The 25,748-nt window shown below is 39.3% G+C and overlaps 1 protein-coding gene across 1 annotated transcript in view; it reads right to left on the bottom strand.

Annotated features, from left to right (window-relative positions):
• COL24A1 (collagen type XXIV alpha 1 chain) overlaps nt 1-25,748 on the bottom strand; it is a 119,067-nt gene that overhangs the window by 6,751 nt on the left and 86,568 nt on the right. The window contains exons 38-53 of the mRNA XM_090146412.1: nt 23,384-23,437; nt 22,726-22,833; nt 21,802-21,855; nt 20,952-21,005; nt 19,651-19,707; nt 17,969-18,022; nt 16,993-17,046; nt 16,836-16,889; nt 14,228-14,281; nt 12,557-12,664; nt 10,082-10,189; nt 9,004-9,111; nt 8,865-8,918; nt 8,516-8,578; nt 7,370-7,423; nt 5,362-5,397 (exon numbers count right to left, since the gene is read on the bottom strand). Coding sequence (XP_090002538.1) covers nt 5,362-5,397; nt 7,370-7,423; nt 8,516-8,578; nt 8,865-8,918; nt 9,004-9,111; nt 10,082-10,189; nt 12,557-12,664; nt 14,228-14,281; nt 16,836-16,889; nt 16,993-17,046; nt 17,969-18,022; nt 19,651-19,707; nt 20,952-21,005; nt 21,802-21,855; nt 22,726-22,833; nt 23,384-23,437 — 1,074 coding nt within the window. The remainder of the gene's footprint in view (nt 1-5,361; nt 5,398-7,369; nt 7,424-8,515; nt 8,579-8,864; nt 8,919-9,003; nt 9,112-10,081; nt 10,190-12,556; nt 12,665-14,227; nt 14,282-16,835; nt 16,890-16,992; nt 17,047-17,968; nt 18,023-19,650; nt 19,708-20,951; nt 21,006-21,801; nt 21,856-22,725; nt 22,834-23,383; nt 23,438-25,748) is intronic.

The following is a 25,748-nucleotide window of genomic DNA, read 5'->3' as shown; positions in this document are numbered from 1 at the left end:
GGCCTTCGTAAAACTGTAATGGTTAATATTCTTAAGGTACCATCTCTGTGAATGTGGAATACTCTTTTGAGTATTGCTGGGTTGGCTAGTTAACAAAACTTGTTTATCTGACTACATTTGCTATAAAAGTCATTCTTACTCAAAGTATGACTACATAACATATCATACAACACGCCAGCACTATGTGCATATTGCTGATACAAATACTATAGTGGACGAACTATCATAAAAGCATTGTAAAAATGTTATAGGCTGTCAAAAAGAACTGACTGATTTTCTTGTCTCCACAGATATCTTCAGGGCATTTGTCAGCTCCATTTACCAGCAGTCATACTTTTCAGGTAGAATGCATTAGGCCACTTGTTTAACAGAAATATTGCAGCTTCCTCTATATTAATGACATTATGTCCATACTCCTGACCTTAGGGGCCATCACTTCAGCATGTAGGATAATATGGTGGGGAAGAGGGGAGGACAGCTGCTTGGCCCTAGCTCACAGTGCCTATGGTTCATAGTCTTAAACCTGAGCTTCAGTTTTGCCTTAGGGTTGTATACATACCCTTCCAAACACAGTCTTCCTCATGTGAATGAGCCTTTCTACTCGCACTAAGACAGAATGATACCTGTATCTGTTAAATTCCCTTCTCCATTCCCTATATACTGAAAGCCTCTAGGAGCTGCTGTAACATAAACAATACCAAGAACGGTGACAAGCAAAAGAGTAGGTGACAGCAATACAATACAAGCAAAAGAGAGAAATGAAAGGCACAGAGCAGATCTGCATTATGCATGAATAAAACCATTTAACCTATCTGAGTTTATTTAAGCAAAGCACTCCTTAGCTACTGCAGTGTATACCAATTATTCAAGCACAATGAGCTGTTCCAGCAAAAGCATTCATATGCCACCATAGTCATGCCAGAATTGTTTCTGCCAAAAGAGAAATAATCTTATCTGACATGGTAATGCAGCAAATATTGTGAGGTTAGTCTAGCCAAGGAGGTATCAACTCATAAACCACTTAGCATAGCAATAAGAAGTATTCCTGCTGTGAGATTTCACAACAAGATCTGTGTGAGAGTCACTGCGAGCTACAACTGCTGACCACGGGCTGCAGCTGGTCCAGCTGGAAAAGGCTCAGATAAGAATGGATTCAATCTTACATTGATTTCACAGAATTCTGTGATTTATGCATATTTAAATAAAGAGGACCTCAAAGTAAATAGCACTGATTTATTTAGGCTCCAAATTCATCTTTATTGAGACAATAGCAGCTGTATTTCTTACTATTTCTACACATACTCATAAGGTAGAGCACATGGCAGCCACCTGAAAGTGTATCTGATGGGATTATGATGACTTCCACAGCTGCTCAAGGGGATGAGTGCCTGCATGTCACCTGCTCTTCTCATGCCAGAGGGGTTCAGGTGCTGCACTGCTGCTGTCACGTCATTCCCAGCACTAGAGCTATACCAACCAGAGGCTGAGACTTATGCTTTATGCATGTTCTGTATGAGAACTGAAACAAGCTGTTCCTGAGAATTTAGAGGTATGGTCTTCTGATACATAAGAAAGACAAACTTAATAGTATAATTTAATGACTGAAAGTCATTTTTTTAACTGATGCACCCCAATCCTATTTATGTTTCATCCACTTGTAACCATAGAAGGAACTCTTAAGTCATTTTGTAGGTAAGTTTGCTGTTATTTTATAAAGGCATTAATGATTAGTTTTGGAAAATGGATTTCAAAGGATGAGTCACTTTAGCATATGCAGTAGTACAGAAAACACTGCAAGTCCTGTGGCAAGTACCTCACCTTCCATTTTTATTCTGATTTTGATTACTGCACAGCTTGAAATTTCCTTTGAAATCCTTTACTATGAAAGAGACATATTATTTTTGCTACAAAACAGATTTTTTATTTCTGTTTTTATTACGAAACAGATGGGAGATGAGTTCACGGAGATGATATCTACTTCACTATTTTGTGGTAGACCTTGGCTGATACAAACAAACTGAATATCACAGAACTGACCTCCACATTTAGTCAATCACATCAGCAGCTCAGCTGCTGTTGGACTGCTGTGGGATACCTTCAATGCCATGCGGATGCACAGCTACTCTCTACGATTGTGCTTGGAGAAGTATCTTTAGTATGAAATGAAAGTGCAAAAGAGAACCTTGACAGACAAATTTGACCATGTGAGGACATACTTGTTTATCTTGGTTCAGAACTGGATTATGCAAACACCAGGTCAAGCAAGGCACAAAGTCTCCAACAGTTCATCCCTAAGTAACCACTGCTCTCTGATGAATAGATGCCTTTGTTCTCTGGGTGTTGAAATTTAGAAATTCCAGGGAATTTTCCAGATGATCGAATACTTCAGTTAATATTCTATATTCTTGACATATGTCACAATTTTAAAACTTCAAAACTTCTGGGATTAGAACAGATGAAAACTATGGTGCTTCTGACGCAGAACTGAATATTTAAAAATCCCCAGCTGCACTGTTCTAATGCTTTTAAGGGACTTTGCAAAAGAGGAATGGGACTTGTATTGATTCACTGTCACCATGCCAATAAAACCAATCTGGGAAAAAAGATAAAAATTGAATGCAATTTGTTAACTGCAGTAAACTTCTTTGGAGGGGATATTAAATTTCCTGAATGCATTAAAACTTAAAAGACCTGTATCAATTACTTTCAAAAGTCTTCAGAATATAGCCAAACTATATAGAGTCTGTTAAAAATCCTGTAAAGGTGTTATATTCTTTCTTTCTGTTACATAGCAGCAGAATAAGATTGAATTACACTTTTTATGGATTAAGCTAATTGCAGAATGTTTCACTGGAATGTATGGGATTACCTTTACAAATCCACTTCATTTATCCTTTGATCATACTAGAATTTAAGTGAGACAATTCCAGTATAATTCCAGTGTACTGAGTATAATTGCAGTTGATAACAAAAGCAGATAATAGAGCTGTTAGTTTTAGTGTGCTCTTTAATTCTTTAACCACGCTCTATGCTAGTACAGAAGTTCAAAGGGCAAAACTCCAGCCTTCTTCTAACACTGATTTCACATGCATTGATAGACATGTTTAACTTTGAAAACATGACCAGCTCCATGGATGTCCATATTTTACATGCTTTCAGAAACTTTTGAAGAAACGAAGTAAAATATTTATTTAAAATCAATAGAAATGATTTAAGAAAGAAAAACTGGAATCCCCAAATGGTAACGTTTCCATGACTACTTTTGCTATTTTGATATTATTCCACTGCGTCTCAGAATGGGTAAATCGTAACAAAGACATAGTACTCTGATATACTGTACAGTGTATTAGCTGTTGTTAATGACTGTAAATCTGAGATAATAGATTGTAATAGAAAATTACAGACTCTGCTTTATCACATTTTACTTTACTTTTAACCATAGGATAGTTAAGTGCTGGAACGCTTGCCCCAGAAGATTATCCAATCTTCATTCCTGGGAGTTTTCAAGACTCGTCTGAATACAGATCTGAGTTATGCAGTCTGATTGCAAAGCTGATTCTACTTTATACAAAGCTTTGGGTGTGAAATACCTCATGGTCCAAACAACCTGGATTATCCTATGACTCTATATTATAATCTACTATTTTTTTTTATTATTTTTTTATTACTAATGACATGCCCTGAAATTAAAAAAAATAAAAACCAACAGTAACCTTAAACTAGGTAAGTTAAAACACTTTCAGAAATGTCAGAATTCTGAAACAATATTCTATAAAGCTTTCCATGACTTTCTCAATGTTTTAATGACAGCAATATGATTATTTTGAATTGGAAAATAATTTTCATTTTATTCTAAGAACCCTCTGTTTCTGACTACCAAATTTTCTCTAGAAATAGCCTAGGGGACCTTAAGTTTTAACTAAACAAGGAGATATGACTTTATATTCTATGTTTTTCAGAGGATGAGAGAAAATTTCTTTCTAGTATTGAATACTATTCCTGAAAGACTAAAAATTTTTAACTAAAACTTAAAATCTTACAGAAAAGTTGAAATTTTCATGATTCTAGCATGAATGCAAATATCAATTTTAAAGCTATAAATGCAAACTCAGAACATGCAGTTGGATGCAAATCACTTTATCTCCCTCATACGCAAAAACAGTTGGAAATATGCCCTTATCTGGGCTACCTATTGAAAACTGCTGCACTTTGTGTAGTTCAAAATTAAGCATCCTTGTTCAGAAAAAAAAATCTTAAAAGAGGAATTCATGATTTAGGTAATTTCTTAAGGAGCAGTACCACTAATGGAAAAGATATTTTTTTTCACTGCTTTTTGTGCGTATGTTTGCATGTGTGTGCCCACATTTCTAGCTCTGTGCTGTTACAGGCATTCTTTAAATAAAAGATGAGAAACTTTTAAGATGGTTAATAGAAAGAATTGAGAGCCTAGTTTCCTCTTACTCTGAGATAGGAATTGTCACATTAGGATCAGTGAGGAAAGCTTCTTGAGAGAAATACAGAAAAGCTTCATTCTAAACCTTAATTATTTGAGTTTTTATGATTTATTTTTTCAAAAACTTAATAAAGCAGTTAGGTTGGAACCGTAAGTAGGTGGATAATAAAATCATAATCCATTAAAATGTGAAACTAAATGACCTTTGTGAGGTGAGATGAAAGGCAGGGTAAGAGTAGCAGGAACAATGTTGCATTGGCCAGGAACAGGAAGTGATTGTTACAAACTAATGCCGTATGTATCAACTGAAACTGCATTCACATTTGCTGTAAAAAAGATGAATTTACACTGGCTTTTCAGGTAGCCATCATTAGTTGAATGCTTTACTATCTCTAACACAATTTTTAAATAAAACCAAACATTTAATAGTGGACAAGAAATAATGTACTCTTCTTATTGAAGAATGAAAGCACAGCTTGATTAGCTATCAGTGCTGCCTGCTGTATCCACAGCTGGCATGCAGTACATTTACACCAGCCTCCAGCTCCTGGCTTCTCCCTCTCCAGACAAGAGCATGCAGGCACAATACATGGTGCTGTATGCACACCCTGCTGTGAGGCACTGGAGTGCTGACAACAAACAGAAGATTCTGCTTTTAGATCTGAACCATAACAGATGTGGGGTACGTGCCTGCTATATGACTGGGAGCCATATTGTTTGCAACAGGAGCCTGCGTGCACAAGGAGAAGTCAAGCTTTTGACTTGCAGTCCTAGCCTTCAAGACAGAGCTTTGCCCAGCACAACAGAGCCCTCCAGCTGGCAGAGCAAGCAGGAGTGCATTCAGTGTCACACAGGAATACTTTTCACACAGCCAAGCAAATCAAAGCACAGAAGTGGTTTCAGCTTACCATTTCACCCCTCGTGCCCTTCTCACCTCTCGGTCCCTGTAAGAAAGAGAAGCTGTTAAGCCAGCATACTTTCTAGCTTCTAGGACTTCAGCAAATCAGTATGAGAGAGTCATACAGCTCCCACGAAAAGTCCACCTGTGGAAGTATTTACAGCTCTGGGGCTTTAATTTTTCTGCATTATTAGAAGAATAAATTGTTTGAAAACAGCCTGTAATTCCTATATTTGAAAAACTGTATTTTTTTTTCAGATTGCTGATACATTCTTTTCTCAGTAATTTTAACTGCCAGTGTTCTCCCTTTCAATAGGCTGTACTCTCCAATCTGATCCATCTTAGTGGGAGATAAGTGTTTCACCATCTAACGAACTGGAAGCCAAACATGGTGCCCTCTGCCACTGAAGAAATCCATTGGTTACATATCCACTTTTGTAAGTTCTTTTCTCACAGCCAGATTACATGCTGTGTTTCTGTCTCCATGGCATTTTTAGCTGTTTTTTCATTTATGCTGTGTTACATTCAATATAAAGTCTATTAAAACCTTTGAACATTTACATAGAACTGATTTCCTCCTATGTGGCAGTGAAATGAATACAGAAAGACTTAAAGTGTTGCCTTTTTCCCAACAGGTGGAAAGAGAAGTCTAGTTATCAGACGAATTATCCCTTCTCCTTTTATTTTTTACTTTTAAATAGTCATATATATTAATTTTATAGTGGAATCGCAGAATAGTAATGGTTGGAAGGGACCTCAAGAGATCATCTAGTCCAACTAAAGCAGATTCCCTTCAGCAGGTTGCACAGGAAAGAATCCAGGTTGGTTTTGAATATCTCCAGACAAGGAAGCTCCACAACCTCTCCAGGCAATCTGTTCCAGCACTCTACCACCCTCAAAATAAAGAAACATTTCTTCATGTATGGAACTTCTTATGTCCCAGTTTGTGCCCATTGCTCTGCCACTAGGCACCACTAAAAAGAGCCTGGCCACATTCACTTGGTACTCAACCTTCAGATTCTTATAAGCATTGATAAGAGCCCTTCTTAGTCTTCAGGCTGAACAGCCCCAGTCCTCTCAGCCTTTCAATGTAAAGAAGATGCTCCAAACCGCTCATCATCTTTGTGGCCCTCTGCTGGACATTCTAAAAGTTCCCTGTCTTTCTCGAAGTGAGAAGTCCAGAAACCGACACAATACTCCAGATGCAGCTTCACTGGGGTAAAGTAGAGGGGAAGGATCACCTCTCTCAACCTATTGGCCACACTCTCTTTTAATGCACCCCAGGATACTATTGGCCTCCTTGGCCATAAGGCACACTGCTGGTTCATGGCCAACCAGTTGTCCATCAAGACACTCAAGTCCTTCTCCACAGAGCTCCTTTCCAATATGTTATTTTGAGGACTATTATTTCAACTTTTAGACATTCTCCTGACATGTTCTATGGATCAGGAATTTGGAGGTATAAAATAAACCTTCTCTATGTATCTTCCATGGATGGGATGGGTGTCTTGGGCATGGTAGGCAGAACCTGTGGATCTGCAGGTGGTCTTGTAATGCTGCTCTGTCCCACGCACAGGGAGAGTGAGACAGAATAGAAACAGGAATGGGGGCAGAACTCCCCTCCTTAGGGAACCTAGAGAGCACTGAGGGCCATCAGAAAGGCCAAGAAGAAGATTTTTCTAGAACTGCTGCAGTCTTAAGTCTGAGTAAGGACAATCAGGTGACAGTTCATGTGCTATTGTACATCTTGATCTGCTCACTGCCACTGAAGCCATGTCCTGTGTATGCTATATTTCAGCACAATGCCATTACAATGATTTTTTTTTTCATCATCTTGTTTGTATCAGATGCTTATATTACATATATGTTAACTTCCCAGCATAGTAACAGTACAAAGATGGTCCTGCTAGTTGCTCTTTACAGGTGGCAAAATAAGATAGCGATCAGCCATAAAACAGATTATTAAAAATGAAGGTAGGTGGAATAATGAGAGTATGTGAAAGAAAAGGGAAACTCACAGGCCTGCCAGTTGGGCCCGTAATGCCTTCTTGACCAACAGGCCCAATATATCCCTGTAAAAAAACAAACAAAAAATTAGATGACTGAGTTTTCAAAATGAAGAAAATCCTCATGACATATCCATGTTTCAAGTTGCTCAGCACTGGCAAATATACAAGAGATTTTGGCAACATTCTTGTTCTGAATAGCGAATGCTCTTTCCTATATAATCAACAAGTGGAAACTTAAATACTCTGACCACCAAAGACCAATTATTTACTGAGCTACAATCACTAATATCTTGAGCCATATTACTGACCGCAAGTACTCTTGTAAGACTACCGGTAAATACTGTTATAATGTGATTTTACCATTCTGTTTCATTTAGAATGAGCAGCTCATTTCCAGTGTTTATGTTGTATAGGAATGTTTAAAAAAACAAAACAAAACAGCTATTAGAACAAGGTCACTAAAGCCTTTGCTCTGCATCTGGTTAACTAAACTGCAGTTTTGCAATGTCAATGGTAGCAGTGAGAGAAGAGAGTTTTCCAGTAAGACTTCCTGTGCTGCAAACTTCCCCCATTTGATGCAGTAAGATGGATGCACACTCCCAGATATTATATAATGCTTTCACATTTTTGTAAGAAAGTACAATATCATGAAGGTATCATGCAGAATGAACTAATGCAGACCAGTAACCTTATGAAAAAAGAAAGGAAATACATTTTTAAAAGACTACTTATTAATTCTCAATGCCTAAGTACTTGTCTCTTTCACTGTAGGCAAAGGTTGACTCTTTTATGCTTCCCTGTTAGACAGTTATGCAATCAGCATTGTGGTCAGTAAGAAGAAAGAGAGAGAAATAAATGACAGTGATAAAGAAATTTGTGTAGATAAAGTTGTACAAGGAGAGTGCTATTGTCAGCAAAACCTGCTTTTTTCCTTAAAACTGGGATCCCAGCTCTGCTTATGTGCCTGCACCCACATTGTAATCACACCATTGTGGCAGACCAAGCAAAGGGCTTCTAGTGGAAACAGTCTGAGAGAGAATGTTTTGAGTAGAGGGTTCTGGTTTTTTAATACAAAAAAGGGGGATTCCTTCAGCCGGAAATGTGTGAAACCTGCAAGCCTTCCTGACAATCTCCTTTATGGAGTGAAACACTTACAATTTGCCCTGTTGGGCCTTTTGGGCCCAGAATTCCAACTAAGCCAATGTCTCCTGCAGGACCCTGAAAATACAAAGGGAAAGTTTAGCCAAACATCAGCTATCAGCTTGTTTTAAACTCTTGTGAGCAGTGGAAGATAATTTCTAAGAGCTGTAACAGTGAAAATACCAAGCTCGCTGACCCAGAACATTCATATTTGGACATGGAGTACACAGCTCTGGCTACAGTGTTCCAACAAGTTCAGACACACTCTGAACAAATTATTGTTAAAGCTGATTAAATCTGTTCTTCCCTAATATTTTCACTCTGTAAATGGCTTAAGATCTAACAAAAAAGAACAAACACATACTTTTGGACCTGGGAATCCTTGAAACCCCATCAAACCTTGATCTCCATCTTCTCCCTGTAATAGGAGCAGGCATCCTCACTTATTCCATGCTGGTAACTCTTGGAATAGTTGTTTTGCCTCAAGAGCTGTGATTACGTACAGTCTGTCCTTTGGCTCCAACCTCTCCTGCTGGCCCCTGGTCACCTTGTGATCCTGGAGGGCCTCTTTTACCTCGTTTTCCTGGATGACCCTGAAGTCCTTCTGCACCCTGTGAATAGGAAGAAAATGCATCTTAATATACACATTTTAGGCCATTTCCAGTATGGTACCTCCCTGAGAAAGTGCTCAAGTGCACAGAGTGAATTACAGAACAGGAAGATAAGGAGTAAATTTTAAAAAACAATCCTTTGAGCATGGCATAACATAGCTGTGGAACTCCTTGTTGTTAGACTAAAATTTCACATTAGTTCTCACAGAAACCAGGCAAGTTCACACTAGTTCACACTAGAGGAATTCTCTGAGAACAATTAAATGCATAGAAATCATGTCTAGCTCAGGAGATCACCAATCTGCAAATAATTTGGATTGGTAACATACAACTTTCATGATTGTTTTGTGCTTACGCTCTTTCTTTGGTGATTCTTTTTAGCTCTAAAAAAGACTTTTGGCCTGACTCAGCACAACTCCTCCTAATACTTACTTTGCAAAACCTGGTAACCCTTTTCCCTTAATTTCCTGTCTTTTTTGGATTGCAAGCTTTTCAGTGCAGGAACCGGCTCTTTTCAGTTCAGCGTCTAGACCAAGCAGTATAAACTGGACTGGAAGTATCAGCAATAGACACTAATAACAGTGAACACAGCTTCTACAAAATATCTTTATGAAAAATAACAGACAGTATTTCCCTGCCCAGTTTTTAATTAACTTAAAGCATTAAAAAGTGCTTACTGTTGAAATCACACAGAACACGGCAAATCACCATTTTAAATGAAAAATTCATCTTTAAATGGTGAAAATTATTTATAATGTTTCCTTTTTTCGCTTTTAAACCACTGAAATGAATCTGATTAATATTATCAGTAGAAGCAGAGGAGGCATACTCACATCTTTCATATAACTCCTGCTATCAATTTTTTATATGATTAACAGTAGCATGGTATTCCCCTACTCACTGCATATGGTATGAATACTGAGCAGTATCAGCAGTACTGCACTCAAACAACATGATCTGATGTACATACCTTTAGCCCAGCTGCTCCCATGCGCCCTGGCATGCCTGGCAATCCGTTTGGACCTCGAGCTCCAGGATAACCTGCCAGGCCTGCTAAGCCTGGGCTTCCTTTATTACCCTTAATAAATTGAAAATAATTATTATTAGCAGAAAAGTCAAACATATGTTTTCACTATATGCTAAAACAGGCATGGAACATACAATCAGCTAAAGCTACTTAATGCTTTCTGTATACATAGGTACACTGATGGTACTCCAAAACATACAGAAAGAATGATCAGCAGTATCATCTGGATTTCAGTTAATTCTTCCAAAAAAACCCCAAAACCTGTCATACTTAGCAACATAGCTTCATGTACTTTCACTGTGGTATAGACTAAAGATTCTGAGAAGTCAAATAATTGCAACATAAGTCACTGACTGTTAAGCAAAACAAATGTCAAGCACTTCTTAGCCAATTGCTAACTTTGCTTTCTAGTCAGAATATCACAGAATCACAGGGATTGGAAGGGACCTCTGATGATCACCTTGTCCAGCCCACTGCTAAAGCAGGTCTTGTAGAGTAGGTTGCACAGGAAAGCATGAGCAAACAGCCTGCTGTAGTACGAGCATGTGGTATGAAAAGCGACCCTGAGCTTGCCACCAATTTGTATTGCATCCTAACCAGAACAGGCAAATTTGTCCAAGTTTCAGAAAGTGCAAGCAGTTCATAGAAGGTGGATTATTGTGGAGATAGTAAATGGGCAATTTTTATTTTCCCAAATATATCACCATTACAAAGGAAAATCACTGAATGATGGAAGCTCAGGCTGGTGCCCAAATACATGCAGTCATGGGCTGTGATGTCATCAACCAAAGGGCTGTGATATCAGTGAGAGATGACTGTGACCTTGCTGACCCTCATGTATGAATCCGGGTGCTGGCAGAGGCCAGTGTGGACTTGTGCTTGGATTCTAGTTGAGCACAGCTGCAAGACTTGGAGCACTGAACAAAGACTTCCTTGGGTTGTGCAGTGGGGCTGCCGGCAATTCTTGGTGCCTATCCCAAAACACCATCAGTGTTTACCCTGCCCTGCCTGACTCAGGCAGCTGAGGCCCCACAGAGTGCACTAGCAGCAGAAGAGGTGAGTGGTGCAGGAACAGAGCTTTGGGGCAGCCAGTGTGGAGCAAGATCTTGCTGCTGAGAGACTAGAGCATTGCTGCTGCCTGTCCTGGGGAAAGAAAGTGCTGCAGCCTCTTTTTCTCTTTCTTTTGCAGTTTATGATACCTTCTATCCACTGCAGCGCCAGCAAGGAGAGTAGCTTCCCCATCTCGCTCTGCTGCACCCACTGTGGGACCATGGAGGTGCCATCAGAATAGACCTGCCCTGTCTGCTGGCAAAATTGGGATGATGTCACCTACGTGACTCCCTGTCTCCACCAACTTTGCTACAGCTGTGTGTTCTCATGGGCCAAGAAGCCGCTGAGATGTGCTGTATGCAGACACAAGATCAGGACCATCTGATATTCAGTGCAGTCAGATGATGATTACTTCTAGCGTTCCATCCTGCAGTTCACAGCTTGCTCACTCCTGCTCAGGCCTGCAGGGTGAGCAGGAGTCTGCAGAGCCTGTGCTCCTGCATCCCGAGCACATCTTCTCACCCGAGGGCTGGGCTGCCTGTTTTGAAGAACATCTAGAAGACCTCAAACCCCTGCTCCAGTGCTTCCAAGAAGAGATCGAGAGGATCTGTGGCAATGGGTGGTGGGAAGTGTTTGAAGGACAGTGCACTGTCATAGGCTTCCTTTGTATGCATGGACTCAACCAGGTACCTTATTACAGAGGCTGTGGTGCCCTCTGTGAGGAGGTTCATCACCACTGTTGCTACCATGTATGGCCCAGAGCTCCGCTGGCAGCAGGACAAGCCAGGATGCCTGTGCTGCAGCGGAGCAATAGGGCAGCCCCACCGCCATCCTCAGCCCCATTGCCTGCCGTCAGAATCCTCCTGCCTCTAGCCCAGGCCACTCTTTCAGCATTGCAGGCCCCAGTGCTGATGAGCTCCCTGGTGATCTTCATGGGGGTCCCAGGTACCCCACCACTGCCACTGTGCCCTCAGAGGAGGAGCCTGAGCAGGCAGAGGCAGCAGGACCCTTCACCCAGGACAGAAACTGCTCACCTGGGGGGGTTCCAGCACCCCCTGAAGAGGAAGGCCCACAACAGCCCCCTGAACTCACCCCCACCCCACAGGACTTGGTCACGGCAGTGCTGCTAGGCCGTCAAAACCCACCGCCAGGCAAAACACAGCTCAGGGGCTGGGAGACCAACATCTGTCTCTCAGTCTGCTTCTGAGAGAAAATAAAAGCTTAAAAAAAAAAAAAGAAAAAAACAATTGGTCTGATTTCCAAAATGTCAACAGAACTGAGACTGACTCCTTCTGTTTAAACACCGTAACCTCAGAAAATCTTTAATGCAGAATGACAAAAAGAGGGACAATGTGGAAAACAACTTACTTTAGGGCCAGGTTTTCCTGACAGCCCAGGCTTGCCAGGGTTCCCAGGAATGCCCTCTGGTCCAGAGTAGCCCACTGCTCCTTTCTGCCCTGCTGGTCCCGGTTTTCCCTTGAAAGAAATTCAAACCAAATAAAACACTGTTGGCACTCCTCACCTTAACAGAGCTAGATTTCAGTCACGGTATTTTCTAAATCCTACCATGACACATGTGAATATTCACAAACATGGAGAGTTTTCATGTATGGTTTAAAATGCTGTTGGCTTAACCTTACACTTGCTAGGCTGTGGGATCTGAGGACATTCAGACAAAACCATGAGGTTGACCCTTCTGCATGCTAAGCCTGGAAGATGGCTGAGGGTGTTGATTCTTAAGCTGAAGCAAGGAAACCTGGTAAAGTCACCTAGGTATCTCTGTAAACAAAACTAACCACACCTCTTTATTTTACTAGAAAATTAATATCATGTGTTTGCAAATTTATGCTGTTCAAATCTGCACACCTTAAAAAAAACACAAAAAATTCTAATTGCGCAAGTTTGTGCTAACTTACTATACTTGCACTGAAAAACCTCATGTTAAATTCACCAGAAGAAAAAAAAATTTCTCTTTACAGTCATTTCTTTTTCGACTGACACATACGATCATACGGAGCTTGGAGTTCTGCAATAATCTCTCTACGAGTGTATTTCTCAGAAACGTAAAGTATGCTAACTAGGCCATGGCTCATTATGAAAAGTATATTTAACAGCTGTCTTAAAGAATGTAAGTGTTCCATCTTAATCTCATTTCTAACTGATGAGGAACCTCACACCTGGAATGTGCTGCAAGACTTCTGCTTTACTGTCTTCTCTTTGCATCTACATTTTTCTTGCATTTCCCATTTCTCCTACATCTGCAGTGATGCTCTCTGCAGTGCTCCAGAGGGAAAAGCCAAGTATTTACAAAGGACACACAGTCTGCCTGCCTTCAAAAGGCTATTCTTCCACTCTCCCCAGAAGGTAGAAGTTCTGTGAAGCAGCTGCATTTCTCTGGTTACCAGCAATGTTTTGATGTGAGGTAGTAAAATATATTTACAGAATGGTCTTGTGTGGTATTATTTATTAGGGGACCAAAATAGTCTTGATGCATTTTGTTCTCAGTTATGTTTACAGAACACCTACTGCTTCCTGCTTTCTTTTCTCTTGGGGAGAAAGGGATGTGAGTTAGTTACAGTTACTCAAGAAAGAGAATTAAAAATTTCAGCTCAGGGCAAGTGAAAGAATAAAACCTCCAGAGATCAATCATGGACATATGGATACAGCCTTCAGTAGGCCACAGCTGTTGAAGGAGCTGATGGAAGCCAGGAGTGCACAGTAGTACAGCTCTGCGCAATGTAATGTGATAACTTGCACATGGGCTGTGGGCCACGTGAACAAATCATCTAATTAAGTAACTGTTCGAGTGGGATGCACCTTGTTGCTATAATAGTTGCACTTCTCTCCCACGTGCTGAGTAACTGAGTGTAAATTAGTATGATTTAATACAGCCTCAAAAATTATTCTTACTTTCACAGGGGCTCTTTTACATTTCCTGGAAAATGAGAAACAGAAGGCTTTCTAGTACGACTGCCATGAGTCAATTTTGCTGTCCTTCATTTCTAACCAGAAGATCAGAAGGCCAGAGCTGTTACTCACCAGAATTCCAGGTTTGCCCGCCTGACCCATTGCTCCTTTCTTCCCTGTGGGCCCCTAAAAGTTACAGATATTTGGGTTACAAACACAGTCCTCCAAGAAGATCTGAAAATTGATTTTCCTCGCTGGTACAAATGTCCACATTGCCTCACTTTGAAGTGGAGGTAGCAGAAAGTTTTTCAATAACTTGACACCAGAAAACCACACTAGCACAGAGAAGTATGCTCTTGCAGTACTTTCAGTACCTTTCAAAAATGGAAATCATTAAAAACTGGCAATGTTGATGCACTGAGTATGAAAAAGAGTACTGGAAAGGAGTAGCATCACAAATAGGAACATTATTTTTATCTAAAATGTAGACAGAAGACAAAAACTACATAAAATCACTCTTTTTTGGCTTGATCTAGTAATCTTTAGTTTGAGACAACTGAGTGATACTGATAGGAGATCCAGCAGCCAAGTACTAACACAGAAATTCTCAGATTGGGTCAAAAGAATCTGAGAATTCTGTTTATAGCACATTCTTCATTGAATGTAAATATCTAAAACTTGTCACAAAATTTAGAAAGTAGTCATTAATTACAACGTATGCATGAATTTTATCCTAACTCTCAAAGATACAGCCACTCAGACAACACAAACAAGAATACGTCAATTGAGTAGAAAAGAGCTCGCAAGATTCTTCTGATATTATTTTTAACAGTGCTCTTAAAGCAAAAGCTATATTAACTTACTATGCTGCAATATTACATAACATCAGTAAAGTGAAAAAAACCCTCTAATTATATATTTTTAAAATAATTAATATAAATATGATTTAGTCAGCAAAATTATGTTCTATTCCTTAGCAACTTTTAATTAATGAAGGCATACATAACATGCGCCAATCAGAGTAGGAACTCATATTCAAATAATTTTATATTGTTTTAAAATAGTGGAATGCATATAAAGTAAATCCAGATGATTCAGCATTGCATTGTATGGGATTGTCTTTTTTTGGACTTTTTTGGATTGCTCCAGGTTGCCTACTTATAAACAGCAGTTTTAATCTGAAAGGTATTTGCAACACAAAGAATATATTCCCTAAGGGAAAGGCAGAGGAATGACCAATTTTATCCTGTGCTGTGTGTAGTTTCTTAAAGGCAATATATCCTGGTACACGGTTAGGGCACATGCTGATAGTGCTTTTACATCACACTTCCTTTTTGTTGCTCCCCATTCCCCACCTAGTATAGATTCTTGTATTCACCTAGAACTTTTTGAAACAATAACAACTGTCTATGAAACTTTTCATACAAAACATCTTATTTAATTTCCAAAATGAATTTGTATTATAATTGTATTGTATTGTATATAAAATACTTTTGTCAACTTTTAATGAACCACTATAGTGAACTATTATTTCTAAAGGAAAAAGACTTTTTGTTTTATCTTTATCTGGACTTGCTCTGCCTCTGCTAGTCTTAAGCAAATTCCTTATTTCTGAGTGACAACTCAGTGCAGTGCAGTACCAAGAGGCTTCATTTATAAATCAGACCAGCAAAATCCTGGTTGTTTTCCAAGCCTTGTCACAAGAAACTCCACTTAAGGGTATAATTGAATATCACCGAGATATTTCCAAAAGAGCCTCTCAAATCCTTTACACTACCCCAAAGCAAAACTACTTACTTATCAAATAAAACATATTGAATAAGATCATTATACAGTTTTCCATTATATATTTTTATTGCCCCTGCAGATATGAAAAGGCAAGCCAAATACCGAATTTCAGCCTTACATAACAAGAAAAAATATGAACAGTTTCCATGCTGCTGTCAGTCATTTACAAAAGTTTCTTAGAAGCTTACTATTTGGAAAAAAAGTAGCCCAGTAGTTTCAAAAGAGAATGCAAAAATAAAAATGGATTCTTTTCAGGGAAAAGTGAGATGCCACTAATGGATGCTGTCATATCAATGCCAAGACATGACATAAGCATCTTAAAAGAATCAAAATGTGCCTACAAGAGAGAGAACATAGTGTGATCGCTGTGCAGGTGGCTACTGCCAGATGTAGATGCAGCCACAAGACCTGCTGGAGCTTCAGTGAGCACCAGGCACACCACTGCCACCATTTCAGACAGTGTGCCTCACACATACTGCTGAGACCCTGATGAACAGACTCTTATGGACTTGGATCACTGTGAAAAGAACATTTAGTTAAGTTAACATTTAGCAACAAGTTGGCCCAAATCTACAGAACAGCTTGCATACAAATTCTAACAACAGAGTGCAACAAATCTGTTTAGGGCATCAATCAAACCATAGTGGTAGATGATGCAAAATTAAGTGGGGTTCAACTTCAGAGTGCTAGTTAAAGCTGCTGAAGACCTAATAGGACGTGCAACAGAGAACAGGTGATGGAGAGCCCTAGCCTTCTCATGACTCTAGAATATAAAGGCAAATATTATGTAATCTTTAAGAATATCCATCAGAAATCATGTTTTACTCTCAAAAGTTCTTTTATGTATCAAACACCTACACTTTTTTTTTACCCCTCAGTGACAGAGAATAAACAAGAAAAGCAAATTCCATTTAAATGCACTTATTTATTTATTTACTGTTTTTCTACTTACTTCTGAACCTCTTTCTCCTTTCAGTCCTTGCTCTCCCAGTTCCCCTGGCTCTCCCTTTGGAAAGAATACATTAAGTAAGCAGATAACATCATTTGAACACAAATGAAAGTGTAATTCCAACAACCAATAAAGAAACCTCACTTTTTGAAACACTTACTGGAGGCCCCTGTTGTCCAATTGGTCCTCTAAGCCCTGGAAGACCTATGGGACCCTGGGAAGCAGAAAATACAATATATTGTAATATACATAAATCAGAGTAACACACTCAATAAGCTACAGATCTGCTTCTAAAGTCCATCCTGGGAGGTGTTGAGTGGCCCCAGCTTGACTGATTTCACTTGTAGGAAGTATGCTTATCTCTCCTGAGATGAGACCGTAGGGAGCTTTTCTTCTTTAAACTCTCTATTTCAAACTCACTCAAGAGGAATATATATATCTGTATTTTAAACATTTCTGCACTTTCATGAGCATAGTCTATATTTGGTTCTTTGATTTATTACGATGCCTAACTTCACTGTCTGTGCAACTTAAACAGGATATTCCATGTCAAGAACTGTTTTGTATTTCACCAGACAAGCAGAAAGAGTTACTATCCATTTCTGTTTGTTGAAAGACTGCATACAATTAATGAATAATTGTTAGAATTAGAGAATAATTTCGGTTGGAAAGGATCTTATCCAGAGCAACTAAGTTTAAGGAAGACCATCAGGCTGTCTAGGACCATTACCTAGTTGGGTTTCAAACACCTCCAAGGAGGCATTTTTTTAAAAAATGTTTTCTTGTGTTCAGATGGAACATTTCACGTGTCTCAGTTTGTGTCCATTGCCTGTTGCTGCACACTACTGAGACAAGTTTATCATCTTCATCCTCATTCCCTCCCATTAGGTATTTATACACACTAAGATTCCCTGCCCAAGTTTTCTTTTCTCCAGGTGGAAGTGTCCTTGCTCTGCCAGCTTCTCCTCATAGGAAAGATGCTCCAGTCTGTACTGAGAATACATCACTGCAGTGAGGCATCAGCACATGCATCTTTGTGCATGTGTGAGAGGAGATGATACTTTTGCTGCATGAGTCTGCATGTATGCACGCCAGCCATGTTCAAATGGAAAGTACTAAAAAGCAAGAGGTATTACCTTGTAGCCTTCATCACCAGGTTCTCCTCTCTCTCCACGTTCCCCAGTGGGCCCCTGTAAAAAATAAAAAAGAGCAAAATGCAGCAGCTAAACTGAAAAATTGCTGCAGCAAAGTGAAGAAGAATCTGACCAGCCAGACTGAATGGAAGATTCAAAATATTACATTTAGCTTGTCTAAAGGAACAAACATTTTTTCCTAAAAAAATTCACTGCAGTCAGACAGGAAGCATTATCTAAAATATTTTCTAACTGAAGAAGTTAAAGAAGCTCTCATATGGGCAAAAACAAAACAGGAACATTGAGCTCATCAGAAATTCTGATACATGTGTATATTCCATGGTATCAGAATTATGAATCTCATGAATGACCACACTTTGTTTTCAGGGAATGCAAGGAAAACTCTTGTGTGATTTCCATAAGACAGCACAGGGTAAATGAAGTTGTCTTTCACAATGGCTTGCTACACTCAGAATTTGCTTCAGTTCTGAAGTTCATCCTAATAAGGAGGCATTCTCAATCCCTCAGGCCACTTCTCAGAAATGATAACTGAGCAGGACTATTATTGGCATTATTAATAGCATTATTTCTTGACTGACAGTTCTTACTGCTGCATTCTGACACCTTAGTATCCCTGCTTTAGGGAAAGCACCTTGCTCTAACCCCACAAAAGAAGTAGGATTCCCCCCCCAAATTTAACTCTCATTGCAACAGATTTACCAAATTTCATTCAGAGGGAAAAATAATGGAATAAGGAGTCATGCCCGCAGAAAGTAAGACTAGCCAAGACTTTGACAACTAGCACTCTTCGGATGAAATGAGGTCAGCCTTTTTCGTGTCTGAAGCAAAAGCACTTAAAAAAAACTTGGTGAGGCATAGATAACTGAAGTGTATGAATCGGAAATGAATAAATTAGCCAGGTCCATCAATATATACTGTAATGCAACTGCTTCTATACTCTCCAAGGTTTCGGTATGTTCATATTTCCTCAGGGGAATCTGCAAAGTGAAAAGACCTTGCTTGCAATGTTTGAGCAGTCAAGAGAATCAACTGAAGTCTCCTCTTATGCATTTCCAAAATTAAAACGAAAACTTGGCCCAGGCTGTCTTCAATCACACCTGGGTTCTATAGTCCCTGCTTTTTGGGAAGTGAGGTACAAATATAAAGGTTAATCTGAAAAGATGCAGGCTGTAAGTGTTGCTTCTGGCACCTTGCCTTAATAAGACTTTGAGATTGCATTTAATTTTTGGACATGCTCCTAGTTACTGCAAAGAGACACCTCACGTACAAACTTAGTAAACGTAAGGTTGCAAAATGCAGCTATTTCTCTGAGTCTGTTAAAACAGCTTTGTAGCAATAATGAAGTAAGTCAAAACATTCTGGCTATTAAAGCAATTAGGTATAATTCAGTATAAATACAGGGGATAAAAATAATGATTCAAAATGCACTGATCTAAACGCAGACTGAAAGCACTTGCATAATTAAACACAGGGCACAATCTCAAGCAGGAAGGAGCACATGGCGGCATTTTTCAGAGTGAGTTTATCAATGGAAAACCCATCACTCTACAATTTTGCACAAGGAGGGTACTGATCCTTAGATAGTGATAAGAAGTTTCAGAAAGCTCTCACTGTCTCTTGTTTTGAGATACTAATATAATTTTTTCTGAGAAACAAAGACCTACTGGTTCACCTATGGGCCCAGGTGGTCCAAGTACTGTACTGTCTTCTCCTGGGTAACCCTGAAATAAAGGTAAACATTAAATACATGTACTTGTAAATTCAACATTTTCTGTAATCCATACATGTTCAAATGTAGTAATACATCAGAATGCATACTGTATAGATGCTACTAGTGAGTATGATGCTTTTGGTTTTAAACAGTAGAAGTGATAAGTATTACAATATGCATCATCTTTTTAAGAAGCAAATATAGGACTAAAAATGTAAATATTTGCTCTGTTCTTAAAAGCATCTGTTAAAGGAGTATTTGAACATTGTCCATGTTCTTAGGAATGGAGGAGCAGAAAATTTGAACAAGAGTAAAAAAAAAAGAAAATTTCTTCTACTGTCTTAAAAAATGTACAAATGACAAATAAGTGCCCAGAAAACTCCAACAATCAGCCTGAACAGGCTCATATTATTTTTTATTTTAAATACGAAGTGATCATCATCTAAAGCAATAGGCAAACCAGTTCTATATTCCAACATATTTAATACAAAGAGACACATGTTTTCAATATTATTACAGGTGTCAGAAAATGCACTGAACTGGATTTTCAGAAGCATCAAAAGCATCAAAGCAAGCTAAACTAGCTCTCAACAATTTTGTTTTTGGATACTATTTCTGAAAATCTTCTCAGAAGCCAATTATAAAATCCTCAGTAACTGTCTGTTAGCAGTATTCATTGCAAAACATAAGGACACATTTCTCTGCCTGGTGCAACTGTAAACTAATCTTTATGAAAGTAATCCCTGTACCTCCCTGAGGCCACAGGGGCTTCACTTGGCATGCAAACTTATTTTCAGGGTTTGGGGCTTAAAAGAACAGTGAATTTAACACTAAAAAACCAAACTGGGGCAATTTCCTGCCCCTAACATCCTATATTAAGCACCATAATTGGACCTTCAGCAAAATCCATGGGAGTACTCAAAGGCTTAAGGTTAAGTGAATGCTTCTCAGTTCCCACACTGATTATTCCTATCAGCAGTACTTACTGAGAGCAGCGGTGCTATCTGATACCACAGAATGTGTTTTTTTAAACAATGGATATATTGTTTATTGAAACTTGAAACATTTCAACAACAAAGCAGAGCTCTGCCTCCGAATGATCTGTTTCTCCACTCTGTAATTCTTTGCATATTCTCTCACAATACTGAATAAATGGTGGCTTTTGCTGCATGCTGTGGAAAGCAGCGAGTATGCAGTAATATTTCCTCTTTTGTGGTTATCTAAACCATAAGAAAGAATAATCCATCTTCATACCTTTTCTCCTTTGGGTCCTGGGGGCCCTGAAGGCCCTGCAGGACCTTGGTGACCCTAAAGAATGAAAGAAAACAAAAATTAGTTCCAATGCAAATAATTAAAGAAATAATTAATTCTGAACTTTTGTTTAGCTACTTGTTGCCATTATTTTTGGCTGCTTGCTAATAATGCTACATAGTGATGTGGGACAAAATTAATGGGCACTGGCAGAAAATTTATTGTGTGCAGGAAAATCTGTGCACACAGTGGGAAGCCAAGGACTGTTGTCTAACAAGGGCTTGATGCATGTCAAGGGAGCTGGGCTTCATCTTCAGGGCTAGGGCCAAAGATGGAACTTTCTGTTTGGAGTAGACACAGCAGTCTGGTCTGTAAGAGGAAGATGCAATCCATATATGAAGATCATCAGAGAACAGCAGTTTTTATTCAGTGAATGCCACAACATCTTTATGTCCTTCAGCTAACCTCATTCAATCTCTGGTTCTGTCAGTGAAAGGGAAACTGCCTGATCAGATGGTAAACAGAGGTAGTGGCTTGCTTAATTCTCTTCATAATGAATAGCTGTAGTAATTTTACAGAACATTATTAACAAATAGACTGGGAAGCACTGGAAAAACAAAGGTAGGTTTCAAATCTGATACAAAAAATGACTGCTAGTGAACTTGCAAAAAACACCCAACAAAGCTTAATGCTTACACTTCTGATTAGGAAATCAGGTGTGTATAAATATATGCATCTGACACAGAAAACATTTGCGTATTTTACAGATAGACTCCACGTGATATTTGAAACCATTCAGAGCACTAGAATTGCACAGAGATTTGAGTACACATGAATTCAGTCAAAAACTCACCCCATAACCTGGAATTCCTAGCTCTCCTCCAGGTCCCATTCCTCCGGGATGTCCCTGATAAACCCAATAATCAGTGATAGCAAAATGAGCTTCCTTTTAGAATATTGCAGCAATATAAACTTTACAAATTCATCTTCAGACACTGATATTTGAGAACCATGGATTACTTCCTTGTTACTTTTAACTTCATTTGTTCATAATAAAGATCAAAAGGATCTGAGGCTTTCAGGACTGTGGAAGAACTTCATGTGTTCAAGAGACACAGTGCTGCACTCCATGGCCACAGGACTGGACCCTAGAGTTGCAATTTAGACACATATTGGATGCACTGGGTTTTGCATTTGCCATCACACAGTGTGAAGCATGCATGGAGAGCTTGTGATGAGTTCATAATGTTAGTGGAAATACCCTTAAATCAGTTAACTGCAGATTAGACACCCATTCAATAGGGCTATAGCAGTCTTCACCCAAAATGCTGTGTTTTGGCCGTAACTAAGGCTTTATTTATGTAATGGCAAAGCCCATGATTTCTGTTCTTGGTGTCAGAAAGGTTTAAGAAACAGTAACATAAATGAAGTTCCATCTTGACTGCGGAGTATGTGTACTCTGTGTGGCACGCCTTGCCATCCTGCTCTCTGATTGCCAGATCAAAAACCCAATGAGAGCAGGAGATGACTTCCTGCTGGTCCATGAGTTTCTGTCTGGACAGGTGCATAGGTCTCATTCTAACACCAGAAGGCCAGGGCACACACTGGCAGCCAGGGGTTGGGAAAGTCTAGCATACACACTATCTACATCTTTAGCTGCAGATTTTGCTATTTATACATGGTACATCTGTGTCTTTTGTTCTTTGGTGGAGAGACAGGACACTGCTAGCTAAACCACAAATGCACGAGCTCTTAAATAAGCATATTGTGTACATACCAAGGGGCCTCGAGTTCCTCTTGCACCTTTGGGACCAGTTTTTCCAGGTTGACCAGAATCACCAGCAGGACCAATTTCTCCAGGAGGGCCAAGCTGCCCTTTTTCCCCCTGTTGGTGTTATTTTATTAAAAATAGAGATTGATACTACATTTCAAATGCAGTTTATGCCTAATCAAAGTGCATAACAGCATTATTTAAAAGGAATATTACATTTGCATGTTGTTTACTGTAGTTCTTAGGAAGTCTAAATCCAGAACTCTGTAGGAAAAAAAATCTACTAAAACCTGTCTTTCTTTTTTGTTCATCCAGAGCTGAACTTTTTTTTTTATAGCATCAGAAGCTGTTCTGAGTTGCACATCCTGATTCAAATTTAATATTCCTAGGGTCCCAAATGCTACCAACCACAAAATAATGATTACAGTTGCTATGTCTAACAATTTTAAAAAATTGCTTGGGAAGTGAAAGAGAACAGGCCTGGACTTAGGTTGAATATCTTACCATTAGGCTGCAGTAAGAAATCAACATATAAAACCTACTGATGTCTTTCAGGGTGCTGACTGGCATTCATCTGTGTCAAAGAACTAAGTGGAATTATTTTGTAATATAAATTCAAGTTTCAGACAAAGGGAATGGAATTTGGGAAGATGAAAAATAGTACCTTCTTTCCCAGACGGCCCCTCTGACCTGGGTTTCCCGGTCTTCCTTCAGGACCCTGTAGATTTATGAGGGAGGCGAAAATAAATGATTGAGAAAGGCCCTGGAAACATGTTTAAACTGTGTTCCAAACTGGATAACTAAGCAGGCTTTTGTTATACAGAGAGGTGGGAGGAAAAATCTCATTAACCATCGCTATGAGGAAGTTAGCATGGCTGTTTCAAGTTACAGCAGAAATAAATGGGCAAATAGAAGGGATCACTTATCAAACCAGTGAAAATGAACTGGATATTAGAAAAAAAAAAAAAAAGACAAACACTAAAACACAATAAATCTTGCCCAGACAGAAAGTATTATTTCAGAAATAAAGTTGCTTCTGGATTTAGAGAAATGTAATGCACAGTTACTACTTAAGAAAACCTTGGGGTTGTCAAGTGCCAAGAGCAGGGCCATGATGAAATCTGCTGCAGAGGAGAGACCTAGCTCAGTTGGAGTCCTTCCACTGCCAGCCCCATGGTGGTTGTGTAAGTGGGTGTGCTGTCTGTAAATGAGGGCTACCATAGAGCTACAACCTCCCTGCCTTCTGGGTCACTTCAAAAAATGACCCTCGGAAAGGGCTGGAATTGTCCAGAGCAAATTTGTCTCAATTTATCCAGTAGCTCTATGAAGGCAAGGAGGTAATTTAGCTTTAGTTTTGGGAAAGGTGAGATACACATACAATATTTTTGAAGATATTGTGGTGATGAGCCTGGGTAAACAGAATAGTGAAGATCATTTGTTGCTTCATTAGCTTCCTTAGGATAAGGAAAATGTAATGTTGCTCTCACCCCCAGTAAAACTCCCCAGAAGGAAATTTCCTTGTTTAGACCAGGATGTTGTGATCTGTCCACATGTCTAGAATGAGGTCAAGCCAAAACTGTGATGCAAACACCCCGGATGCTGGGGAGGATGAATGGGGAGTGAGGCAGCTCTGCAGCTACATTTGGAATGCATGGAACAGAAACATGAAAAATACACTTCTAACCACATCCTCCCAAACTCTGAATCACCAGACCTGCCTGTCTCACTGAGGCGCAGCAGTGTTGTTGGTGTTGTTTATTCTATACAAGTATAATTACATTCAATGCAGATATATCAGGGCTGAGCTATTTTATGATAATTTTAATGTACGAAACATTCTTGCTTCTCCAGAATTGTCAGTCCAAAAAAAGAAAAAAACTCATGGTGATATTACTGTGCCAGAAACATCAACTTTTCTGCCCACCCTAAGCTGTGGCAGTTGAATTTTTATTCCTCCACTAGAAGAGTTGTTTGCTGCGAAGAGCCTAGGACTGAAGAAAGCAGATTGTAGTTCTGAGGCTGAGGATAGAGAGGACAGTGCTCACAGCTGGTGACAGCTGGCCCTCCAAACTGCTGTTTACTCATACTCCATCATCACATAATAGCTACAGTGAAGACAGCCAGGGGATTGTGAATGAATTTTGGGTGAGGGAATCTGATGTCTAACTTGAGGCTACATACTTGCTTTAGAAGCTGTGCTCTAAAAGATTAATTTACTTAAGTAGTTGCATAAGACTTCAGCAAAATAGATTAGATGAATGGATTGTAGTTGCTAGGCACGATGCCAGAACAAACAGCAAACTGATCTAACAGTGTTAACTGTGGATCCCCAGGTTCATTTGCTTTTTGACTTACGTGTGCATGCTGCCATTTCTTTCCATCTGTCATTTCTAGCAATTGGTGATCCTCTTGTGATATGTCTATTTAATTCCTTTCACAGGAGCACCAAAATCTAGTTAGTTAAGGAATAAGTGCTTTTTAAGAACAAAAAGAATTTCATTATCCCATTCTTCCTCCTTTTTTTTTCCTTTTTTTTTCTCTCTCTTTAATTTGTTTTATATACCTCACTGCAGGCCTACTAACAAGAAAAGAAGGCTCACCAAAGCACAGAAGCATCAACTGAAGAAGGGCTGCCTGGCATGATAGTCCCTCTCTTCTGGAAGTCAGCTTCAGTATGAGTTGGGCAGCATTCCTAATAATGTCTTTACATCACCTTGACAGCAGTAGAAAGACCACTGCTAGGAAAGGCAGACCATCCTCCCATGGCAACTGATCACAAATCAGCAGTAGGTGTTGTTTAGATTATGTGATACCTACTATGATGTGATACTTGTTTTAAGTAACTTTTGAACTGCTCCTTGAATCTTAACAAAGAAGACCCTATAATCCACACCAACACTTTAAGAAATCCCGTGCTGTTGATGTCTGTGCTGCAGTAATGTTGTAAATAAAGACACCTTGATGTTAAATACATCACTTCTTCTAGACAAGTTAGTTTTAGTCACTGCTGTTGTTGCTAAGGTCTATAA

Source organism: Phasianus colchicus, chromosome 9, assembly GCF_987193195.1.
Source record: "Phasianus colchicus chromosome 9, bPhaCol1.hap1.1, whole genome shotgun sequence".
Lineage (NCBI taxonomy): Eukaryota > Metazoa > Chordata > Aves > Galliformes > Phasianidae > Phasianus > Phasianus colchicus.
This window is presented reverse-complemented; position numbering and strand designations above follow the sequence as displayed.